General features: G+C 40.6%; 1 protein-coding gene across 1 annotated transcript in view; it reads right to left on the reverse strand.

Moving 5' to 3' along the window:
- LOC306697591 (netrin receptor UNC5C-like) overlaps positions 1-24,021 on the reverse strand; it is a 167,796-nt gene that overhangs the window by 13,954 nt on the left and 129,821 nt on the right. Inside the window, exons 5-9 of the mRNA XM_079161593.1 lie at positions 22,039-22,219; positions 19,370-19,537; positions 18,925-19,089; positions 4,577-4,768; positions 417-634 (exon numbers count right to left, since the gene is read on the reverse strand). Coding sequence (XP_079017719.1) covers positions 417-634; positions 4,577-4,768; positions 18,925-19,089; positions 19,370-19,537; positions 22,039-22,219 — 924 coding nt within the window. The remainder of the gene's footprint in view (positions 1-416; positions 635-4,576; positions 4,769-18,924; positions 19,090-19,369; positions 19,538-22,038; positions 22,220-24,021) is intronic.

Consider the following 24,021-nt stretch of genomic DNA (forward strand, 5'->3'; position numbering starts at 1 on the left):
CACAATTAAAAAACACCCATATGAACAGAGAACATCATCAAATGTAGAGCTCATAGTGGATTCAGCTCTAGTACTGCCTCAAGACAGGTGCAGTGATGAAACCGAGCGGTTTCATCTGTATTTGTGACAATTGACTCTGGTATGCATGCCATGTAGTTGACAGAGCAGAGGGAGGAAACTGGGGCACTGAGCTGCATGTATACTAATGGTGTTTGGTTTTGTATTTATGTGACTGGGAATACACACGAGCTGCCTTGTTTGAGTACTTCTCACTATGCTTCTGCAGTGTAACCTCACTTTAGGAGGAAATATTTCAAAATCCTATACTGCACTCATACAGAATATTTTACAGTCAAAATCCTAGAAGTGGATGAAAGATACTGATGTTGGATCATGGAATACATGCATTATATTACCTTAGGAGACAGTTTGGATGTGAAGTCTCCTCCAAGGTCGTCCTGCGGTGTGACCAGACCAGACGAGTTGTACACTTTGATCTTCAAGTTGGGTAGAGGGTCCAGGAGAGGGGAGTTGGTCATTGGGATTTTATCTGAAACATCGTGGAGGGCATACACTGGACCACGATACATGGCAGCTGCATTTGTCAAGTCAGGAGGAGCTGTCAGTAGATCAGCTGGAGGGATAAAGCGGAAGAGAGAGAGAGAGAGAGAGAGAGAGAGAGAGAGAGAGAGAGAGAGAGAGAGAGAAGGAGCAGATAAAGGGAAGAAAATATTAATGACAGAAAATACAACATGAATGGCAACTGACAAGTTTTCACAAATGCTTGATTCTTCAGCTAAGAGAAAGAGTGAATAGGGTTTGAGAGCAAGGTCCTCAAAGATTTCATCTTCACACCTCCAAAAATAAATACATGAGTTTCAAATATAATATTTAAATGCCTACACTATCAAAACAAACTAAACAATTTCTAAATTGACCACACTGTCTGGAGACATAATATAACAGAACAGTATTGCTTCACGTCATCAGTTAAGCTTTAACAAATGTTGTCAATGACGTTGACTTCACCGACACAATCACAGACGTTGTCACACTTTAATCACATCACTGTCTATTTTTTTAAATACTCACTATGTCACTATTCAAATCTGACTGAACAAATCCCTGTTGTGCACATTTACCACTGAGTGTGACGGTGTTAAATGACAATGACAGTCGTTAATTAACACTTATCCTGTTCTTAAAAGCAGTGTTTTTACCCTCATTCTCCATATATCATGGTGTATATTATAATGTACTTGCAGTTTATTTAGAATAGAACGAGCAAGACAATATACAATGTGAAATATTCAAGCAACCTTAAAATCAGTAGGCAAACCAATCTTAACCTGGTAACGTTTTGCTTGTACTATTAAAAGCTGTTGAATCACATGTTGAATTTGTCTCACTTTCCTGAGATTTTCTTGAGTCAGTTTGTCATCATGCTATGTCATGCAATGAAGAGTAACAGGAGCACAAGTGTCCAAAAGCCATAATGTCAGCAAATGTATACAGTAAAATCAGTTGCACAGCATCCATCATCTCAAGTTTGCTAACATATACACGTACTGTATGTCATACCATAAGTGAGACTGTAGCAGAAAATCCCCATTTCCACGTGTAAGCGGACTATTATGTCATTTTGTATTTATTGAGTAGTCTTGTTTTATACAAAGAATGGATTGGCCCCTGTCATGTAATAAATCATTTTGAAGCTGTGAATGGATTTACAGGCTACTGAGTGAACTGCTGTGTGTACCCTGATTTACACTGCTCTTTCTGGAGTTAGTTAAAGCGAATGGTGGAAACTTTTGATGTACCTCAAGCACACACTGGAGAACCCAACACACACACACACACACACACACACACACACACACACACACACACACACACACATAAGAGCACTGTCATAAATAAAACACATCTGCAATGTTAATCATGGGCACTAGAAAAACATGTGCGTGTCCCGCATACATCAAACACATCAAACACCATACTGTGCATGCCCATACATGCATACACCAAAAACACACATAACACATACAGCATATGGGAATTACATGATGTCAGTGATCTCTGAGCTAATCAGGACAGTATGCTCATCTATGTGCATGAAATATTCAAGTACTGTTTACAGTGTGTTGATTTCATTTTTAAAATGCAACTACCTCATTCTACCTTTAGCCATCTCTCCATTCTTCTGACTCCCGACCTTGCTGACTTAAATTCTTTTTAAATCTGGTCAAGTAGCAAAAAACACCCTTTAACGCTTTAACAACAATGACTTGACTTTGTTCCGTCTGCCACAATGTTCTTCGAGGTACTTATAAAGATGCAGCAGCCAAGTGCTACTGATTGTTTTCATAACGCATTTGGCAATATCAACAAACAGTAAAACCTACATGGGGATTTACTTTACCAAAGAAGATCAAGTCAATGTGCTCCAAGCGACCCCATAAGACGACAAGTTCACTCACTCTTGTAGCTAGCTTTGTAAAGCTATCTTGCCACAACCCTTTGTATTTTATAACCATTTAATCAAAGGGCGGTAAAACACCAAAGTGTATTCTACATAAACAACTCTCTACCATCGGAAAATCCAACAAATATCCAAGATTTAATTGGAATTGGGATCACAGGACAGTCAGTTTCCTACTGAGAACAATGCAAGATTTGTTCTCACCAGGCTCTCGGGGGCGTGGAGTCTGAAATCCTGTCGTTCCCTCCAAGAGCCCATCCATTCTAATTTTAAAATCCCTGATTATCACCCCCCACCACCGTCAACACACCCTCCCACACCCACACATCTGTCACATATCACTCTCTTCCTCTCTCTATCACCAGTCTGTTTACCCTTAAAGCCAGCGGGTATTCCTGCCAAATCATCATCCCTGCTGAAATTTAATTAACAACTAACGGAAAGCCACGGAGAGGGAGGGGGGGGGGGGGGGGGAGACTGAGGGAGAAAGATAGAGAGAGAAAGAGGGAGTGGGGGGGAGCGAGATATTCAGGGACATAATTCTTCATTAATAGTAATCGTAGATGGTCCCCCGACGCAGAGTGACAAGCATCCTAATGTTTTTGCTGATAAAATGTCACCCAATCTCCGCTCATGCGAAGGCATTTGCCCTTGTACACACACACACACACACACACACACACACGGACATACACATGCATGTGCACATACACAAACAATTATTTTAGCTCGCTGTTTACAAATTTGCGTTGCATCCTTTCTGACCTCACTTTCCTGTTTTCACTCTATAGCATGATTGGACTGTTGATCGTCCACCCTTAAACTGACCACATATATCACACACGTTACAGCAACCTGCAGGATTTAAGTATCCTGTTCAAGCTGTTTGGAGGTGCACAGAACTTTCGTTTGTCGATCACTCAGCATGATTTCCACACAATTTGTGTTGTAGACCTAACCCTTTTCTAAAATGCCATTTCCTGTTGACCGAATGGAGACTATCAAGTACTACTAGGTATAAGTACCAGTATGAGGACTTGATTTGGAATAATGAATGCAAATATATGGGCATGCCTGTTTGTGTATGTGCCTAACGCCTACATGGATGCTTTTCTAAACATGTTTGTGAGGTATATTGAATTTTTGATGGATGTTAAGTCATGTTTTTTTTTTTTCCATCTATTTTGACAAATACACATTCTTCAGAGGAAAAGTCATAAATTCATACTGTTCATATCTCTGATACCTCATTCATTCTCATTCCCTGTCCAATCTTGCCATTTCCAGTAAGCTATCAAATGCATCCACAAGTGTACACGGTGTGCGTGGCTGCGTGCTTGTTGTTGTCTTATCCATTTCCCAAAGACCGAGAAGAAAACATGACAACACACAGACAGACAGAGGCGAGTGAAAGACGGCTCCACTTTAACAGGAAGACAAACAGGGAGGGGATGTCTGTTGCGGTAGGCGTCGCCGTGGCAGGAGAGAGACAGAGACACAGCGAGGGAAAGACAGAGGCACCAAGACGGAGACGAAGAGTGGAGGATGCTGATAAACAGGAAATGTGATTGACCTGAATGTGCAGATGGGAAGGGAGAGTAAGAAAAAGTGAGACAGAGACGGAGAATGACAGAGATAGACTCCTTGATGGAAGAGAGTGGTCTCGGTTAGAGACAGAGATTAATCCAAAGCAGCAACGATTGACAGCCGGAGGCCGAGGAAAGAAACAAAATGCATGAAAAGCCTAGAGAAGAAGGCTGAGTCGGTACAGTTATTTCCCTCGGGTCACATCTGATATTCTTTATCCACCTATCAATCTATAGATCCATCCATCTGCCTGTTTACCCATCTATCTATTCATCACTGTGCACATTATGAAGTTAAAAACCAGTAGACCTCCCGTCGACAGACTGTCATCTCTGTTGGGTGTGATTACAGGTGCAACAACTTTGAAACGTTCAACCAGAGAGGGCAGTGAAACTTTTCAGCCGTATGTGAACTTACTCTATTAGTATTAGAGCCTCTCTTTGACCTGGATAATTTAGTGTTTGTTCCACGCTGGGTCAAATGTGCTTTCTCTGTAACATTCCTTACCTGATCTGGCTGTCTTGATATTAACAGACTGGAAGCCTCCATTTAGTGCCGAGGTGTCGATGATGTCGGAGTCAAAGTCACGGTGCGTCTTGCGGTAGACAAAGAGCGCCACGATGACAGAGATGACCAGGCACATGATCACTGCGATGACAATGCCCACGTAGAGTGCCACATCATCTGTGCTTGGAGCTGCTGGAGGGGACACACAAGAGGAAGAGAGACACATTTGTAGATAGATATTGTCAAGCATGCAGCAAAATATCTGCTTAAGAGGAAATGTATATCAGTCAGAAAAAAACAATAAACAGCTACAACAATTATAGCTCCCGCAGAACAGCAGCAGGGCAGTGGCAGAGGATAATATTCATAAGACAAAATGAAATGTATTGAAGGCTTCACATTAACTTGATACAGCTTCCTTTCATGATTCATTTTCTTCTGTATTCGTGTTCTGGTACCTCAGACCACCTATCAGACTCCAAAGGACAACCTCTATAGGTTCCATTTCAAATAAAACTTTCAAAAAGCCCCCCCCCCTTGTGTAATACGATCATTTGTCTAGACAGAGGTAGAGAGAGACAGAGACCTCTTTCATTAAAAAAAAAGAATGGTAGCAACTCTTAAAACTTAATAAGGCTGTTAATTATTTTACAAGGGTCCTAACATCCTTTTTCAATCTGGCTGAGACTTTAATGGTGTTTCAGCGAGACCAGTGGCAGAATTGTCATTCATCATCCATATTTTAAAGCAGACTAAGAACATTTTAAGTGTTGGGTAATGCAAATGGTAAAAGGCATGGGGCCAAGCTTGAGGATGAAGAGGAGAAGAAATTAGTAAAGGATCAGAGAGACAAGTGTAGAGCACAGGGGAGGAATGATGAGGAAGTAAGAAGGAATAAGAAGGAAAGCCAAGTCGAGAGGAATGAAGAAAAGAGGACACACAAGCAGACGAGGAGTGTATAGAAAGGAGAGTTCAATAAAGAGAATAAGGAAGCAGAGAAGATGAGAGGAAACAAGTAGGGCACAACAAATGAGGAGAGGAGAGGAGAGAAGAGGACAGAGGAGAGGAGAGAAGAGGACAGAGGAGAGAAGAGGAGAGAGGTGATAACAGCAAAAAAGAGGAACACCTGGCAAAAGAAGTGGAAATCCACTTGAACTTCAAAGCAGCAAAACAAACAATCCTACATATTTAACATGAAAGCGCCTGTAAAACCTTTAAGAGTAGTCTCACACTTAAAGCACTCCTCGTATAATCACGTCCTCTGTAGCTAGTAGGAGGGGATTTGTCTGCAGCTATTAAGAAGAAGACAGAAAAGTATAGGAATGCTCCTTTTAATCTGCCCTTAAAGTTGAGAGGCAGATAACAGGCTTTTAGCTACAAACAGCCTGAATCATTTGCTGAAGGATTTGCTGTTGTCACATCAGAACAAGTTCAGAAAGCAGGAGCTTGATTATGCATGAAAGAATCCTTTGATGAGGCACACAAACATTCACGCTCACATATGCCTAAGCATGATACACACATTCGCAGAAGAGAGGTCACTACTGATGGTGTCAGTTACTCATTTACCACTTGGGGGAGCTATGAACCACTTTAGTATCTCTGGGGAGCTGAACGTATGAGAGCAGAACATATCCCACTTAATTAAGCCTGTCACTCAACGTTTAGAAATAGCACAGTGTTGTCAAACCCTTTGACATGGTCATTTGTTTAAAAAAAACCCCCAAAAAACCCACTATTCTAACTAATGTCTAACAATGCAAATATGTGCACAATAAACACAAAACGTTTCAAGAATGAGCTTAATGTGTATTGTATTGGTGCTTGGTGCAAAGACGTTGTGATCAAGGAGCGCTATGACGGTAATTGGGTCGAACAACCAGAGTCACAAACATTTTAAAACTTGATAATTAGGTGATGTTTTCCTTATTTAAGCAACACCCTATCCTGACACTAACTCTAGTCGATTAATCAATTAAATCTAAATGAATCCCTTTAAACAGATATTTGCAAATCAACACAGAATCTGTGGGTAACGGGAGATTTTTGTATCAGTACGGTTACGTTTTTTTTGCTTGTACTCAGTTTGTAGTTCGTTTGTAGTCCATTTGTAGTCCATTTGTGGTGGGAGTAGTATTGACCAATTACGTTTGAGTGAGCCTCGGTTGCAGGTAAACTGTCTATGTGGAGAGCAAGTGTTAAACACTTTGTGACTTCATAAATAAATCGTACTTACTTCCAAAAGAGGTAGAAAGCATTGGCCTAAATGCAATCTTGGAACCCATCGGCTAGGGTCTGACAACGATTTAGCTTTTATTTGACCAAGAAACGTTGTTAACTGAGGGTAGACTGGTTCCTTGTGAAACAATCTGGTTGGAGACGTTGTCTCTCAACTCCAACTCTACTCTTAAGATGCAAATCAGATTGTAAACAATAACCGGCGCACAGAAGAAGAAGAAGTCCTGCCGCTGGCTGCTGGAACCCCTTAAATATTGACTGTTTCCCCCAGAAGCTAAATAGTCGTCAGTACAATAGCTGATGGGTTTCAAGATTGAATCTATATCAATCGTCAACATATCATTCAGCTACTGCAACTATTTAGATCAGTGATTGAGTATTGTTTGTTATTTTTCCAAGCAGAAAAGCCACTTTTTCCCTGATTCCAGATTCTCAAATGTGAGGAGTTCCTGCTTGTATTTGTCATGTTATAAATAGTAAACTGAATATCTTTGCGTGTTGGACTGCAACATGTGAAATCATAACTTTCGGCCCTGGGACATTGTTGATTGAATTGTTAATGCTGTAACCTTCATCAGAGTTGTCTTACCTGCCTGATGTTGATCTCTAGTTTAGCTTTGAACGTATAGAAATGTAATGCACAGCATGAAGCAGATTGTAATGGAGGATATGAAACATTCATAAAAGTCATGTTTACAACCCCTGCTCTGTGTTTAAGAGTATGCACTCTTTTCACAACGATGTATGACCCTATGAGGGTTTGTTAACTGGATGCCAAACATTTGTTCCTCACATTTAACTCAAACTTAGAGCACCTCCTTCAAATCTCCAAAGTTCAACCCCTATGGATATTGTGATGTGCAAATAACAATTTCCTTCTGATGTTAAAAAGACTGATGTAAAAATGCCCCAATGACAGAGTTGCCCTGATATCAAGGTCCTTGCACTTGCCAAGGGGGAATAGAAATAGATAATCCTCTTAAGTACCAACTCCCAGATCTTAATTATAATCACTATCATACTCATCTATTAAGGGAATCTTTATCGTGTTTCTACTTTAAGGTGTATGACTTCAGAACATGTGGAGTGCCTGACAGCCATAAAGAAAACATCGCTTCCTATACACTTTGGGTTAACTAGGCTATGGCCTGCTGTGTTCTTAAATGATGTGCATGTGTGTAGTAAGTGTAACATGTTTTATACCAGTGGGTTTAAAAATCCTTCCTTTGCTGTCTATTAGTTGATATCCCATCTCTCTCAGATCTTCCTCTCCCTCCATAACTCACACCCCTGCCTCAGACTCGCTGTGTCTCTCTGTCTCCATCTGTTTGATTTGCAGATGAATGAAACAACACATCCCATTAGAGTTTCTACCTGCCTGGGTAACCTACATATAACTGCAGGATACCAAGTGTTTGCTTTTTTTCCTCCAATTTCAATCGTTGCTTTCGCCTTACCAGTTAATGTCACGCACATTATCTAGACTGTGGCGAAATAGGCAAATAAATTGACAAATGAATGCTACTGAGAATCTTACGAGGCACTATCACTAATAAGTGATAGACTTCAAGGAAATGGATAGAATAACGCAATATATTAAGGATCTTCTGAGTCACTGAATTCACAGAATCCACGACAGACCATGCGAAATTCAGATCAATTATTCATATTTTTGTTAAATAGACCATTAAATGTTCTGTGCTGCAATATACAGTACAATTGCATCTGAGCTTATTCTTAAAAATTCCTTTATTCTGTCTCTGAGAGTTCAATGACAGAAAATTGGCACCAATGTAAAGTAGCTTCTCTTCAGCACACAAGTCATCTCTGTGCTGTATTTGTCTACTGCATTGGTCTTTCATTTCATTGAGTAACTACATAAAAATATAACAAAAGGGCTGCTCTGGTTGAAAACTGTCAACTCTTTAATTCGTGTTATTTTACTGTCTGACAGACTTGCATACTCTTTCTGTGACAGGATAGGGGCTGAAAAAGAGACTGAACGTGGTTTTGCACTTTTGACCAAACCCAGATGAATGACTGTGTTTGGACCTCTGTGTGTATCTGAGAGTGGCCCAAGGCGCTGCTTTGTGAAGCCAGAATGACAATATCTGCAGTGATAGAATGAGGAAAAAGCACACGTCTATATAAGTACACAATAAGAGGTACGCACCTAGGTTCATTTTCATGGGCACTCATGCAAGCACTGACTCTCCCAATGAATGCTGGGCAGACATGCACACATCCATTTCAACTATTATCCATACGTCAGCTATCTCCGGTGCTTTTCCTTCCTTGTACCTGACGAGCAGTTTTACGTCCGAAGCGCTCATCTGCAAGTCCTTCTGAATACGATTTAGATTCAAATAGTAAAGGAATCGAATAAGCGATACGTCTGACATCTGACAGCTTCTGTGCAACAAGTCAGGACACACAAACACACAATAGCATATACTGTACACAGAGGTGTAGAGAAATGCAGGTACAAATCCGGGTATAGTCTCTAAGGATAAACATTTTTGTTTTTAATCTTGGGGATTGTTTTGACAGACTGAGATTATAATCTAAATATACATCCATCTTGATCCATGATGGTTAGAGAACTCTTGGCATTATGGAATATGATGGTGAAACGTGTTCAAGGTAGAAAATTAAAACAAAAACTTTCTCTTTTTCATGGCAAGAATTAATTGCAATGCGTCATAATTGTACATGACACTGTTACGCAACGTGAGCACGACTGAACAGTGTGTTTATGTTGTGCCTGTGTGTGTGTGTGTGTGTGTGTGTGTGTGATCAAATCCAAATGGTCTTCAGTTTCAGAACCAAAATTATTTAGTCAGTGTTCATTGTGCACATGCCAAATTGTTTGTTTGGAGTGTACAGTCATGGTGAGTGAGTGAGCTAGTTTGCATGTGTGAGTGGACTGACTGATGCGGTCCCTCACTGTGCCCAATAATAATGGACTTTGTAATTAGCACAAACGAATTGGTCACATACAGTTGGTAACTGCATGTGTGTGCCAAACTGTGTGACCAATAAAGCTTTAGGGTTGCAGAAATTGCGGGAAATGTACACACAGACTCTAACACGCAGTTGATTACACACATGGGCTATAGCGGAACAGAAGCCACGGCTCACCCTCAGTCAGCATAGATCGCTGTCTATTGATTGGCTGGGCTTTTTGTCATTGACGGAGTCTGTCCAATCTGCCACAGGAAGGATTTAAAATAGGGGGAAACAAGGATAACTCAGCTTAGCTTGCCTCTATCTTCTCTGTGATCTGCATCCAAAGCAGAGCTGTGGACAATCACTACTTGAAACTCATTCAAATGGCTTTTTGATCTTGCTTGGCACAAACACCACCCGTACTGCACTCCTGGCAGTCGCACACACACATCCGCTCTAAGTAACTGGCAGGGATGAACGGTCAGAGAGAGAGAACGCGAGCAGTCATTTGTAAATGTGTCCATCCTTATCTTCTGTAGTGGGGATGGAAAAAAACTTGGTGCCAAGAAATAAAATATGGAGTCACTTTAGAGTCACTAAAGCCAGAGGGTGTATTTCCATGACAACAAACAACTCTGTTCAGGTATATAAAGTAATTACCGTCACCGTGAAACAACCCTGTAATACAGAGCAATTGCAGCTATTTAGTGAATGGTCTGGATACAAGCCTTTCAGTGCAACTTGTTTTAGCCAGCTGAAAATAACTTTCAATGTCTGCTGGCCACACACGTGAATCACAAATCTACAGCTCAGCCACCTCCTAACCTTCTCTTTGCCTCAAGCTAAGCTGGTCTGTGACTGACACAAACAGCCTTTTTTTTAAAAAAAAAGACACGAAAGACAACAAATTAGGGCGTAAATGCAAAATAAAAGGATACTTATAATTATAATGCAGTTTTGTGGTATGCTTTTCTTGGCTTGAGGGTAAAGACTTTTAGCCTTCAGACATGAGATATCCTGTGACAACAGTTGGTCCTGTTCTCACTTATGAAGCAGTCAACACACAACTGCAATGTCAGCCATAGACCTTGTTGTGGTCATGGTGAGTCTAAGACTGGTGAGGAGACAACAATCAGGTCACACCAAAATAGATAGAGTACGGTCATGGGTCCTGCATTGGAGCATTAGAAATCTTCCATATTGCCCCTTTAACTGACAGCTGAGGCTCCAGAATCTGATTTCGCTTAACACAGCTATTGGATGGCGAACCAGATATGGAGGTGGTCAATAATGCATTTGTAATCCGACTAAAGGCCCTGATATGGACAGGGCATGAACATGCATAGGTGGACGGGTTCACACATGTTTTGAAAGCATGCCGACAGTCCCACATGGACATGTACACAACTTAGAAAATGCACTACAGGAATGCACTGATGTTTTTGTTCAGCTTTTTCATGTTTGCGAATGGACTACAACTGCATTTTGTTGCGCAATCCTGTGTCGCATAATGACAATACATTATCCTTTGAATACTCCAGATTGTTGATGAGTGCGTTTCATGCAACCTCCCAATGCTCTTGTTAATGACTGTCATTTTTAATACTAAAACCAGAGTGACAATCTGTTAAATGAGCAATAACTACATCTATATCTCATCTCTACTTCTCTCCGTGTCTGTATCTGTCCGGGACTAGTCATCTCACAAAACACACCGGGATGATGAAACTGCTTCAGGAGACGCTAAACGAGAGTCATTAGAACAGATCACAGACACTCACAGATTGCTTTGAAGAGAGCGCCTGCAATGAGAGAAGTAAAAAGCACGGTTTAAATCAATGGCAGGGATCCTATCTCTCTTCCATCTCTCGATTCTTGTGTAGAAAACTCGCAATAGAGAGTGATGGAAAGAGCTTGCATACCTCCCAAAGAATTAATATAGTATTCGCCTTGTCAGGTGATCTTGTGCCTTCCTGTTATTAATGTTTCTCTTCTACGAATGATGCATTCGTTCATTCTGGTGATATTTCAAAGAGAATGGGTCAAATCAGTAAAACCAAATCCAGATTTCGCTCAGTTCAGCGTCCGTAGTGGGACTGCGCTCCACAGAGTGCTCTGTGAGCCCGTACGCTTGTAAACACAAAGCAAGTGTTCAGAATTAAGGCAAATTGCCTACTTTGGCAATGATCCAAAGCTGGCTGGCTACTGTCCAGAATGACCATAGCTGCAACAAACTCACAAATTGTGAATCAAGTGAACTGCTGCTGAATCGATTCTCTGCTATCAGACAGGAAGAAAGAAATAATCAAGTTAATTAAGGAATCTGTCACCACTTTGGTGCATTCACTTTCCAGACACAACTCTGGGATCCTGCGCTAGATTTTAAATGATGTTTTCGTAGACCTCCTAACCAAGACATGGGACTTAATGTACATCAGCACGTTAATAATTCTTCATGGCATACCCTGTAAATCTAAGCTCATGACATTTGCATGTTGTCATGTCTTACGAATTGCAGCTGGCATTCCGTTTTCTGCAGTTTAATTAAGTTAATGGGAAAATGTAGTAAAATGGCATTGAAAGTCAACTATACATACAATTATTGGAGTTTGATGTTGTATTTTGAAGGTGGAAAACCCAAATTTGTGGTTTGTGCTGTTTTTGTTTAATACACAGAGAATGGTAAAGGAAGATGTAGCGTGTATATATTATGTACATGTTCTAATAGAAACCCATAACACACGTATGAACCTACTAATGATCATGATATATCTCTTTATAAGAATGTAGTAAGAGTATTTAGGCATAAGGCTCTTATTGCCATTATATAAGCGTATTCCACCACGACTGCCTCTGTCTGAGAGCAGAGCGATGTTTTAGAACTAGAGAGGCTGCTGTCTGACGACTTTTGTTTGATCGGCACAGCAAAAAGATGGCATAAAGGAAACAGATCATAAGACGAGAGAAAAACTCTCATCAAGTAACTCAAAATGACATGAAACCAACAAACTAAATGTATGAACCAAAGGCCAATGCTCAATCTAAGAAGGAAACACTAAAATTAGAAAGACAAAAAGAAAATGGATGATGATAAAACATAAAACATCAACTTACATGGGATTCCCAAATCACTCTTTTCTTTGGTCTCAGTTGACATCTGAAACAATGAACCTTGGGACGAGAAAAAAGGGGATGGAATGGATGGAGGAAGGGAGAGGAACACAACAATCAAAATCAAACAAATAAGTCAAATAAAATGGGACAAACATGGCAGGACATGGACACAAAAACTCCTCAACATGCAAAGTGTGTTTCTTCCTTTGTGTCTTTCTTACTTATCTGCTCTCCTACATTAAGTTTAGGTGCCTTAGTTCACAAATTAATGTAAAAAAAACAACAACAAAAAGCAGATTAATGCCCCTTACCTCTGAGGGTCTGCTGAGACCCTCAGCTCCTTTAAATCAAGATTGAAGACTTTTCTGTTTGCTGCCTTTAATTGAACCTGATTCATTTCCCGCATTTCTGTATTTTACTACTGTATTTTATTTCTTACACTGCTTTTTAGTGTTTTTAATGTTTCAATAAATGTTCTTAATTGTTTTGAAATCTCCTTTTCTTTTTGCTTTATGTTTTGATGCTTTTAATAGTTTCATGTGAAGCACTTTGAATTGCCTTGCTGCTGAAATGTGCTACACAAATAAACTTGCCTTGCCTTACAGGAAAATGAAGCAAAAGGATAAATTGACGGTTACTGCTGTGTCATGCTGAGTGGTCCACCAAGTCAGACAGAAGGTCTATAACACAGATGAACTGCTGAAGTACGGATGTATAATTGAAGTGCTGGTGTATAATTGATAAAGGCAAACACAGCAACATGGTGCGCTTAAAAGCTTCTTGGCAGACCAGCTGGAAGACACACTGATCATCAACAAAGGGCAAGAAAAACTGACGCGGTTAAGCGGGGTGAGCTATATCAACATACAGTAGCACATGTACACAGCTCACAGGCATGATGAGGCGTTTCTTTTTTGCTATGTAGGTGGGCTCGGCTACGTTGCCCTGGGCCTGAAGTTGCATATTTCAGCACTGTTTGAACAGATTTCTTATTATTGTCTTAAATGACTTAGCAAATGACAGAATTTATGCAACTGTATCTAACAAACGTCATGCTGATTAATGTCTGAATAAGTGATGACAGTAGGAGCAACATGCCATGACAGAAACTTTTCTTGTTCCAATTATAACACAATTGTTTAAACAAATCCGAAAACATGATGGCAGGAAAATGAAGCGTACATGATTTAGTAAGAGCCAACGGAAGCATTACGAATGCGATAAGATCGACGAGATGAGGACAACACATTTAAGAAAAGGAGAAAAAGCAGAAAACGACTAGCAAGTAGCTCAGGAAACACCACAAAGTGAAGCGATTGGAATCCTCAATGAGAAGAGATGAGACGATGCTCTGCAGTATCTGCTGACACTGATGATCGCTATTTGTATAATGCAACAAACACGATCCACTGTTCTCTCCCAACACTAAAGTTACATAACAGCTAGTGTCTCTGGTGATTACTTGTGGTTTTAAAGAACACGCAGCATATTTTCTTTGCTCTGGAGCTATGTAGACACACATGCACACACACACACACACACACACACACACAGTAGGTAGTGAAATGTCATGCTCTCAAGGATGACACAGTGGAGCTCTGACTGAATCTGTTCCAGGAATCCTGATCAATGTGTCAGAAAAATGTCAACAGGCCAAAAGATACAAAATAAACTTTAAAAAAAACATGTGAAAGACCTACAACTTCACACACACACACACACACACACACATATATATATATATATATATATATATATATATATATATATACACAGACTCACACTGATAAACACATAAACACAAAAAGAGAGGAGGCACTCCATGCGGGGCAGAAGTGAGGTCAAATGGATTTCTACCTCTCAGGATTTAACAGGACAACTTTAGAAAAAGGGCAGCGAGAGACGGTGGAGGAGATTAATAGAGAGGCGGGAGGTGTTGGTGGAGAGAGAGCGAGAAAGAGAAAAATAGAGTGAGAGTAGAGTGAAGTGCTTTTTGAGCACAAAGTCAATTACAGAGTACTATCTAAAACACTAACTCCCCCATCTACATTGACATTATCAGTTCATTCACAAACCTGAAACCCTGAAAGTTACAACTTTTAAAACCAGCACCGAACAACTGTAAATTGAGCGTGTAGATCTGTATTTTAAAATGTGAGAAACATATCTACCTTGAACAAACACAAATCGTAGTTTACATCTGGATTTGTTCCAACAGCACTTTCATTTCTAATGTTCTCTACATTTAATGAGGAAATCTGTTTTGTGCTTTGTTTACTGATGCGAAACAATGCAAACGTAACTGCTCAATTGGATACCAGCAATGAACCATGTTCTGTCTGTAAAGATAGCATTTCAAAAGACCCATCACTCATAAACCAAATGGAAGAATCATACAAGAATCACTTCAGGCCTTTCAAATATACTCTACCAATAGAATGCTGTGCATGCAGAAACCCCCCACTAACACACACACACACACACACACACACACACACACACACACTCACTCACCTACACCCACACACACACACACTTCATGGATTTCCGTAAATGCTACAGGAAACAGCTGAAACATTAGTGCTGACATAAAACCACGTCTGTGGAGTCATTTTAAAGACAGAAAATCAATCAGGGGAAATGAGCCTAAATCTATACCTCTCTAGGTTTTATCCCAGATTCTGTGGCCATTCCTCACAGGCCTCAGGGAATCCTTCTGATGGAGCAGAGACAGCGTATAATATACTGCGCAAGTTGTGGGCAGGGCCCCGCATATACAGTAACCTCTGTCAATGATGCGATTACGGGCAAAGCTGTTCGACGGATTACATAATTTGATTCCAATCAGTCTGACATTGTCTCCATTATAACCGAATTTTTCGTGGGGGAAGGTTTGTACTTTTCCTTATCAAATCACAAGAGACCAACTCATCTGCCTTCATCTGACACTGATGCCTAGCCATGCCAACACACTTGTGTTGCCGAGGTTTTAAGAGCGGAGATTAGCAAAGTAAAACAATTTAGAACAACCTAAATAGCAGCCTCCGTCGTGTCTATGATGCCCATGTTGTTATTACTCCTCCTTAATTGCGGAGCACAGCTTAACAACACTTGACAACACTTGGCTACAGCTTGACAACGGCGTTAGTCCCCCCCTCCCCTGTGGCGCTCCTTGGATCAATTGCTTTTTCATCCGAGAAACAGCATCTTATTGTCGTGATGCCACACCAATCAGTCAACTCGCAGGAGTAGGCAGATTTAAAAGGTGTGGACCCAGGAAAAATACCAGGACGGTCCTACTGCATAGTTGCATTTTGGACCATGCAAACCAGCCATCTTTTCTGGTTATTCTGACCCACAATCCTCTGTACAGCGGAAGATACGTCACATCCACTGAGCTGCCGAGAGAGCAGAGACAGATGACAGCCTGATGACAGCTCATTGACAGCTTTAAATTCCACGCTACGGACTGCATACCATCTAAGATCATCGTATGTATATCGTATAACCCTCATCTGAAGAAAATGAGTCAGAGAAATGTAGTTGAGTAAAAAGTACAATAATTATCTCCGAGAGTGGAGTAATATCCGGTCTGTCCAAAGACGAGGACTGTAACCAATTAAATGTAGTGATACAATGGTGACTGGGTCCGCCCACTTACTGTCAAAAAGAAAGCCCACTCAGCGAACAAGCAGGTGAAGGTTTTGCGAGCAGGAGAGCACTGCTAAGAATTTGCGCTCAAAGCACGGTTTTCTCCTCGGAGCAATTTTGCTCGCGCCAGCAGATATATTCTGCGCAGAGTGATGGCAACCCAAGAATGTCTATCAATAGGACCATGGGAGTGCCTCAGCCAATTTACATTGAAGACAGCTATACTTCTATTAATATTTTTTAGGCAGCAGAAAGATTCATTTTTTTTCTGGCAGGTCCTTAAATTATTCACTTTTTATGAAACTTCTTAAGACGAATGCTGACATGATCCGAGTCTCTACAGTATATGGCTGCCATGTTGTGTGAAAGGAAAGACCAATAAGAGTTGGTGACATAATTACAAGCACAAGTGTGTATGTGCACTTGCTTCAAACTTGTTTCTGTTTTTACCTTTTCTTTCTTCTCTTCACCCTGACATGCCTCTCTCTCTCTCTCTCTCTCTCTCTCTCTCTCTCCCCCCCTTTCTCCACTTCAGATGCTCGTCTGCCAATTACTCAGGGAGTAACAAGCACTATTCCTAAAAGTCAACAAATAAAATTGCCTCCACCCTGGAAAAACTGCTGCTGCTATGTTTGTGCCATTATGACTCAGCCCACATTTTCCATGTGGTTTTGAAATTGACCACACTTTTCTTTTTTTTCTGGTGTCAGAAATCACTAAATGTGGGGGATTTTGGATGATCGTTCCACACAAATATCTATTACAGCGCAACCAATATGGGATTTTTGGGGCCGATGCCGATATTCCAATTCCACTACAATATATTTGCCAACTATATATATATATATATATTGTTTTTTATTATTATAATTGTACTTTTTTATAAAAATGAATTGTATTGTACAGTTCAAACGTCATTGTTTCTGCGTTATATTTCAGCTCATTTTGAGGAGTCTTTAATGTCACATTAGTTTCTCTCCTTTCCTCTTCTATGTTTCACTGAGTTCGAACATTGCGCAGCAAGATGACATTCAAACGATCGGCAGTCTTCTATCTTTTTGCCCTCACTGGTCTGTGTCAATAAAGTTAGTCTGAAAAATCTTAAATGCAGGCAAAACTTTAACTATGGTGTTCTGTCGTGAGATGCAGTAACTTTATACCAAGAAAGAGCAGAAAGGCTATGAGTAAAAAAAAGATGTAGTGGGCTAAATATCTACCATTACTTTCCTTATAAAACAGGTGTTTTTACCTTGAGTAATGTACAAGAAAGCGGTAAAACTAAGGTTAATCATGACGACCATCAAAGACCAAACCTATACATCATCTATAGTGCACAGAAGAATAAAGTACATGTGTAAAGCAGAGCAAGAACAAATCACTATAAAAAAGGAGAGCAGGTAGGCTCCTGGAGAAAGGCATAAAACCAGAGGGTCAGAGTGGATGAGGCAAGAAAGATGGCAATGAGGATAAGAGATTTAATGGAAAGAATAGCAGCGGTTGCTGGAGGACTAGAGAGTGAGATGAGAAGACGGGTGAAGAAGACGAGCGGTGGAAAGAAAGGGGTAAGAAATTCAAACAAGAAAACGAAAACTGCCAAACTTTACAGCAACGCTAGTAAATACACTCACAAGCTAGATGACATATAAAAAAAAAGCCATAGCTATGACATTTGCAAAGATTTGACATGTGTCTAAGAGTGTGACCGACATGTCTCCAAAGTATCTCAGCACCATTGACCATTTTGTCAAGTCTGCCAAAGCCTACAGTCTTAATTGGTTTAGCTGGACACTAATGACACTTGCTTCGTCTAAAAGGGTTTTCAATAGACGGATTTATATTTAGTGAAAGAGACAGTTTATATAAAAACAAATTGTGTTCATTTGACGGGGAATAAAACCCCGGACGTTGTGGTTATATGACATGCGCAAGGCGCTCCAAGACACAGGATTTTAAAATCAATACTGATTTTTCTAACATATTCAGGAACAATATCTGTAAGAAGAGTACGAATACTTTAGATATCAGCTTAGCTAAGTACATTGCTTATATTACAACATCCCTTTTCAGGGGTTAATTTCATTTATACTATATTTAGTGATGGATTTCTCGTTATGGATCAGTGCTGTAAACGAACCCATAATTTGTCAAGTTACATTTCACCCGCTCCTGTTCTTCAGCTAAATATCTGACCATGCATTTCCACTCCATTGGCCTGCTTAATCCGGGGTCAATTCACTTTCAAGTCAATTCCCATCTGAAGCAGTCACTGCAAGACATTTGTTCGAATTGGCGTACTCATCTTTCATGGTTAGGTACTATATATGACACAACTTCAATACATTTAGAAGAGATACATCGATGCTTGTCCTCTGGAAGATTCATTGTAGTCAACTTACTTTGCATGCAGAGCCCGTTGGTACAGTTCTGAGACTGGAGCACCAGCCCATCGCAGTCCTTTCCTCCGTTTTTAGGTGCTGGGTTGTTGCAATCCCTCCTCCTCCACTGGGTACACTCTGTCCCACAGGCCGACCACTTACTCCACTCTGTCCACACGCCGTCCACTGGAGGAAAAGGATGGGGGAAGAAGCAAAAGGAATGAGAAACAAAACAAAAAGACAAGGGAGAAAATGGGCATTTATAAAGATAAATATTGGGCGGAAAAAAGTACAAAAAAAGAAAAGAGGTGGAATGCAGCAGAAGCTGAGTTCAGGACAGAACACGTAGAAACTTGAGGCCACAGATTAAAATAGCACAAAGAAGAAAAGGATACAATACAGTACAATACAATCCATTGGCCCAATCTGCATAAATATGGATCAAATCAGACTAGAATTCACTCACCAGTGCACAGTGTGGTACAGGGCAGTTTCTGAATGGCCTGTCCATCACACGGCAGTCCCCCGTTGAGAGGGGCGGGGTTAGTGCAGCTGCGGGTTCGTTTCTGGAAGCCCCGTCCACAGCGACTGTTACACACCGACCACTCCGTCCATGTTGACCAACCACCGTTCACTGTGGACACCGAGATCAGTAACTTAATCAATACAGTAATCCACACATGCATTAATCAGCCATTCCAACAAAACAGCAATCTATTACGCTGGCCAATAAAGGAGTTGTTACTTTCAGCTCAAAAAGTATTGGCAAACCACAAAGATCCCGCGCACAACACAATCATCAATGAGCCCACACGTGTCCTCTTGGACAACTTTAAGCTAATACCATCAGTAATGTGTTTTAGATTGTCTGTATGTCAAACAAATAGTACGTTTGGTTTTACTCCAGAGGCCATTAATCTTACAGACGCAGTACAAGACATGTGTGTGGATTGATGAATGCAATTAACCCTTTGACACTTTTTGACATAAATAATGTGCCTCTGTGGTGTTGGGATATTGTTGGCCAGCTGTGGCTTGACCACTGTCATTAAGTATGTGTATTTGTGTTTGCAAAGCCTGCCTCAAATTGCCCCTTGAGGAATGAATAAAGTAGGCTTGATGTAATTGTAGCAGACATACCAACAGAAAAGCCTCAACGTATGTGATATTTGTACAAATTAGGTCTGTGATGGAACAATCAAATGGGCACAGAGAGCATTAAAATCCTATTGAATCAAAGAGGCGTCATCCTCAATGGATAAATCTGTGATTGTAATGCGTTGTTCATTTTAATTGAACTATTTGTTTCCATGGGCTCAGTGTGTGTTTTACACATGCCAGGAGGCTGGGTTGTTGAAGTCCAGAGAGAACAGCTGGATTTTCCTACACATACATACACACACACACACACACACACACACACACACACACACACACAAACTCTTGAGCAACCTTTTGCTGCACAATATTTTTCCGCTGTTCATACTCACTAATACACACAGAGAAGGGCACACTGACACACATATGCCTACCCACACAGTTGTAGAACCTACAGATGGTAAAAGACACATAAACTGTCATGCTGCTTGCAGATGGTTTAACCCTAGACCCTTGTTCGAGAGAGCAGGGAGAGGGTAAAATAACTATTATAAGGAATCATGGTTCTTTGAAGATGAGTTTTCTGAATCCTGCATCTCTTCTCTTTCTTTGTCTCTCTGTGCATCTTTATCCACTTCCTCCCTCTTGTTGTCTTTGTACCTCAACAACCCTGCATCCTGTCACATTTAGGCTCAATCGTCGCTTCATTATTTTGCATTACTGTTGTTTTTCATGAGAAGAAATGTGGCAGCACAGTGCAGACAAGAATAAGGGCGAGCAGACAGAGAGAAATCAGGTCGAGTCAGAATGAGTCACAAGGACACCCAGAGAGAGTTGACATCCAGAGAGGTGGGTTGAAATTCCTCTGCTGCATCTCGACAGCTCTGTCTCAGCCAGGTGGATGGTGCCCACTCCTTTCCCAATGCCCAATTAGAAATGAATCATCAGAGAGAGAGAGAGAGAGAGAGAGAGAGAGAGAGAGAGAGAGAGAGAGAGACCTGTAAAATCAGGTACAATCACTTTTGTCATCTGCTTTCTTAGGTTTGTCTACAATTTGTTCTTCCTCACTCACCTGCCTTCTCCCACTCTCTTCTCCTCTGCCTCTCCTTTGTCCTCACCTGTCTCCCATCCATCTATATAGCCACTCCGTTTTTCCCCCTCATGTTTTTGTTTTTTTGCTCGCTACTATTTCACCTTGTCAACAGTGTCAGTCGGGGCCCTTGTGGAGCCGAGAAGATTGAACCACAGATTGAACAATCTATTTCTGTAAGGATACATCAGTGTCAAACCACTCCATCTCTCGCTGTCTGTATTGAACACGTACACATGCACAGTTATTTTTGATTGAAACACTCCTCCTAGTAGACACAGTGTTATGTTTTAGAGAAACACTGTGCATGTGTGGTATGTGTGAGTGTTCTGCTATACATTGTTGATCCTGAAAGTGTTTCCTATTCTCTCATGTCAGGCTGACATTTGGGAAAAAAAAGAAGAGCTGACGGAAACGGCACGTGTGGCGTTTTCTTCCTCTCAACAAGCTTTCTCTTCTCAGTTTTTCGTAAAAAATAGCAAGAGAAGAGCATCGCCTGAAAACAAAAGAAGCGAGCTCATTCAAAGTTTGTGTTATTGTTTTTCACAGCTGTTATCATGCCATATGCTGCACAATTCATTTGATGGTGGCACTCTTGGCTGAAAGTGCAGACATTTGGAAAGCCTGAGTGTTCTAATTTAAAACCGAAGGCGTGATTGGTCGATTTTAATTGGGTGAGGTCAAGGGTGATGTTGGAATTTCGGGCCAATCACAAAGAGCTAATTTCATGTGGCAGATGGGGGCTGGCTTGGCTGATCAGAAGCATTGTTGGGTAGCTGCAGATAGCATTTCAAACGGTGTCATATGAGTAAAACACTCAACATCAGACACAAAAAATTGTTCAGGAAAAGAGAAAAATTACAGCTTTTAGTGACAATATTTTTCAGCAAGCTTAAAACTTGCTCTCACACACAAAGACCCACGCGGACAGGAGCAGGCAAACGTACCGTAAACAATGACAGTGGCTGTAGTGCTTCGTCTTTTGGCGACTATGTTCTTGGCCACACACGTGTAGTTGGCTGTGTCAGACAGACGCGCCTGTTTGATGATCAGGTTGTGGTCGATGGTGATGTAGAAGTTTCTGTCCTCTGCTGGGTCAATTATTTCTTCGTTCTTCAACCACTCCACCTGGGAGAGACAGAGAGAGGAGAAAATGAGATCAGAATAAAGGTTTCGAAAAAATCAGAAGCATTTAGCTGACAAGAGATTAGTGAATTGTGTTATTGTGTAATGACACTATGGTCTTTATCTAATTGTAGAGGTGCCTGCATTCAGTCAAACAACAAATGAAATCAAATAAACAATTATTCATTCGGTTTTGTGCAACTTATCATTAGATCTTGCCAGCTGAGGTCAATTATAAAATAATGAAATAATCTTGTTTTCATAACTGATACACCCCAAGAAAAAAATAAATAAAGTATTGAAAGTGATGTTTGTCTAAAATAGTCCATCTCTAAGAGCAAAAAAAGAAAAAAAGTTGTTTTCGATCTGTCAAGATGCCAAATAAAGATGGTATGGAAGGACTTATAAGGTGATGATGTAATCTTGTTTTGCAATTGTTCCACATAGAAAAGCTTTGAGGAGATGTCACCATTGAAAATCCAAATAAATAAATACGTGTAGGCGAGGAGGCTCCGATCTTGTTACCTGTCATGGTTCATGTTGTAAAAAATATTCTTATGTATTAGAAATCACATTTAAAATTCCCAAGCAAATAAAATCCCTTTGTGACGGTAGGACGTACAAATAATAGAAATAATGAAATGATTGCTTACAGGAGGTTGTTTATGCATCAAGTTACAGAAATCAGACGTTTTAAAAGCAAAGACACGGGGCCCTTCACAACATGGGTGGCAGTGTAGAAAAAGAGGAAAATGTCCCGCACATATGCTTTCGCAAGGTACTTTGGGTGAAATGTAGGACAGCGGGAAACTATCCTATTTACGAGCCTAATCACATTTCCTGAGTGCTGTATTTATTGGTCCAAACCCTCATCAATTTAGCCTGTCCACGCTTTATGGCAAGCACATAAATGTCCGAGTCACGTTGTTTAATTCACGTTGTTTAATTTCCTCCACCCTTCGCATTAGGAAATGGAAATCTCAGATGCAGAAAAGAGGAAATCCAGTGTTATTCTTCGGCTTACTGCCTGCCCTGGCTCGGCTGTCATTCTTCTCTTTCAGTTATTCTACCTGCTTCTCTCGCTGATCTTTAGAGATTCAGCTGTGCTCTTTGGCCAGGGGGCTCACTGTAGCCTTGAATTCTCAATCTTAAGTGAAATGCTGTGTGACCTTTCAGTTTCCATTACAAAGTAAAGGTTACACTGGAGAAAAAAAGCAAAGACAAACAAACAAAAACATACATATACACAGCAGGAATGGTCAGCCGCGGAGTTCATCCTCGTACTTTACAAGTGCAAAAAAAGTCTCTCTGCTCTCTGGCAAACCAAAGCAAATACATGTGAGTAATAAGGATTTTTATTTATTCATGCTCAGGGTAGTTATATAAGCTGTGCTGTGCTCACGGAGAAAACTAACTGCACTGGAATACAGTATATTTGTTGCACTTTGTCTCAGAGATCTAAGGTCACTGGTTGGACTACATAACAATATGAACCTGATAGACAGAAAAAGTGAAGATGGATGGAGCTTAGCACCATGATACTCAAGCATAATGTATCGTGAGCAAAACAATGTTAATTTAAAGTCACAAACTCAAGCCTTCAAAACAACGGGTAACATATCAGTGAATTCATTTGTAGACCTGAACCTGTAGGCTTGTGTCAGCAGCTGGTTGGACTTTTACTGGTTTATAATATTTCACACATGTCAATAGATACGTTATCTTAACAACCTCACTTATAAAAACATGACTTCCTTCATTAGGTTTGAGATTGTTTCATTGAAATAGAAACAACTATGACTGGC

Source organism: Pholis gunnellus, assembly GCF_910591455.1.
Source record: "Pholis gunnellus genome assembly, chromosome: 6".
NCBI lineage: Eukaryota > Metazoa > Chordata > Actinopteri > Perciformes > Pholidae > Pholis > Pholis gunnellus.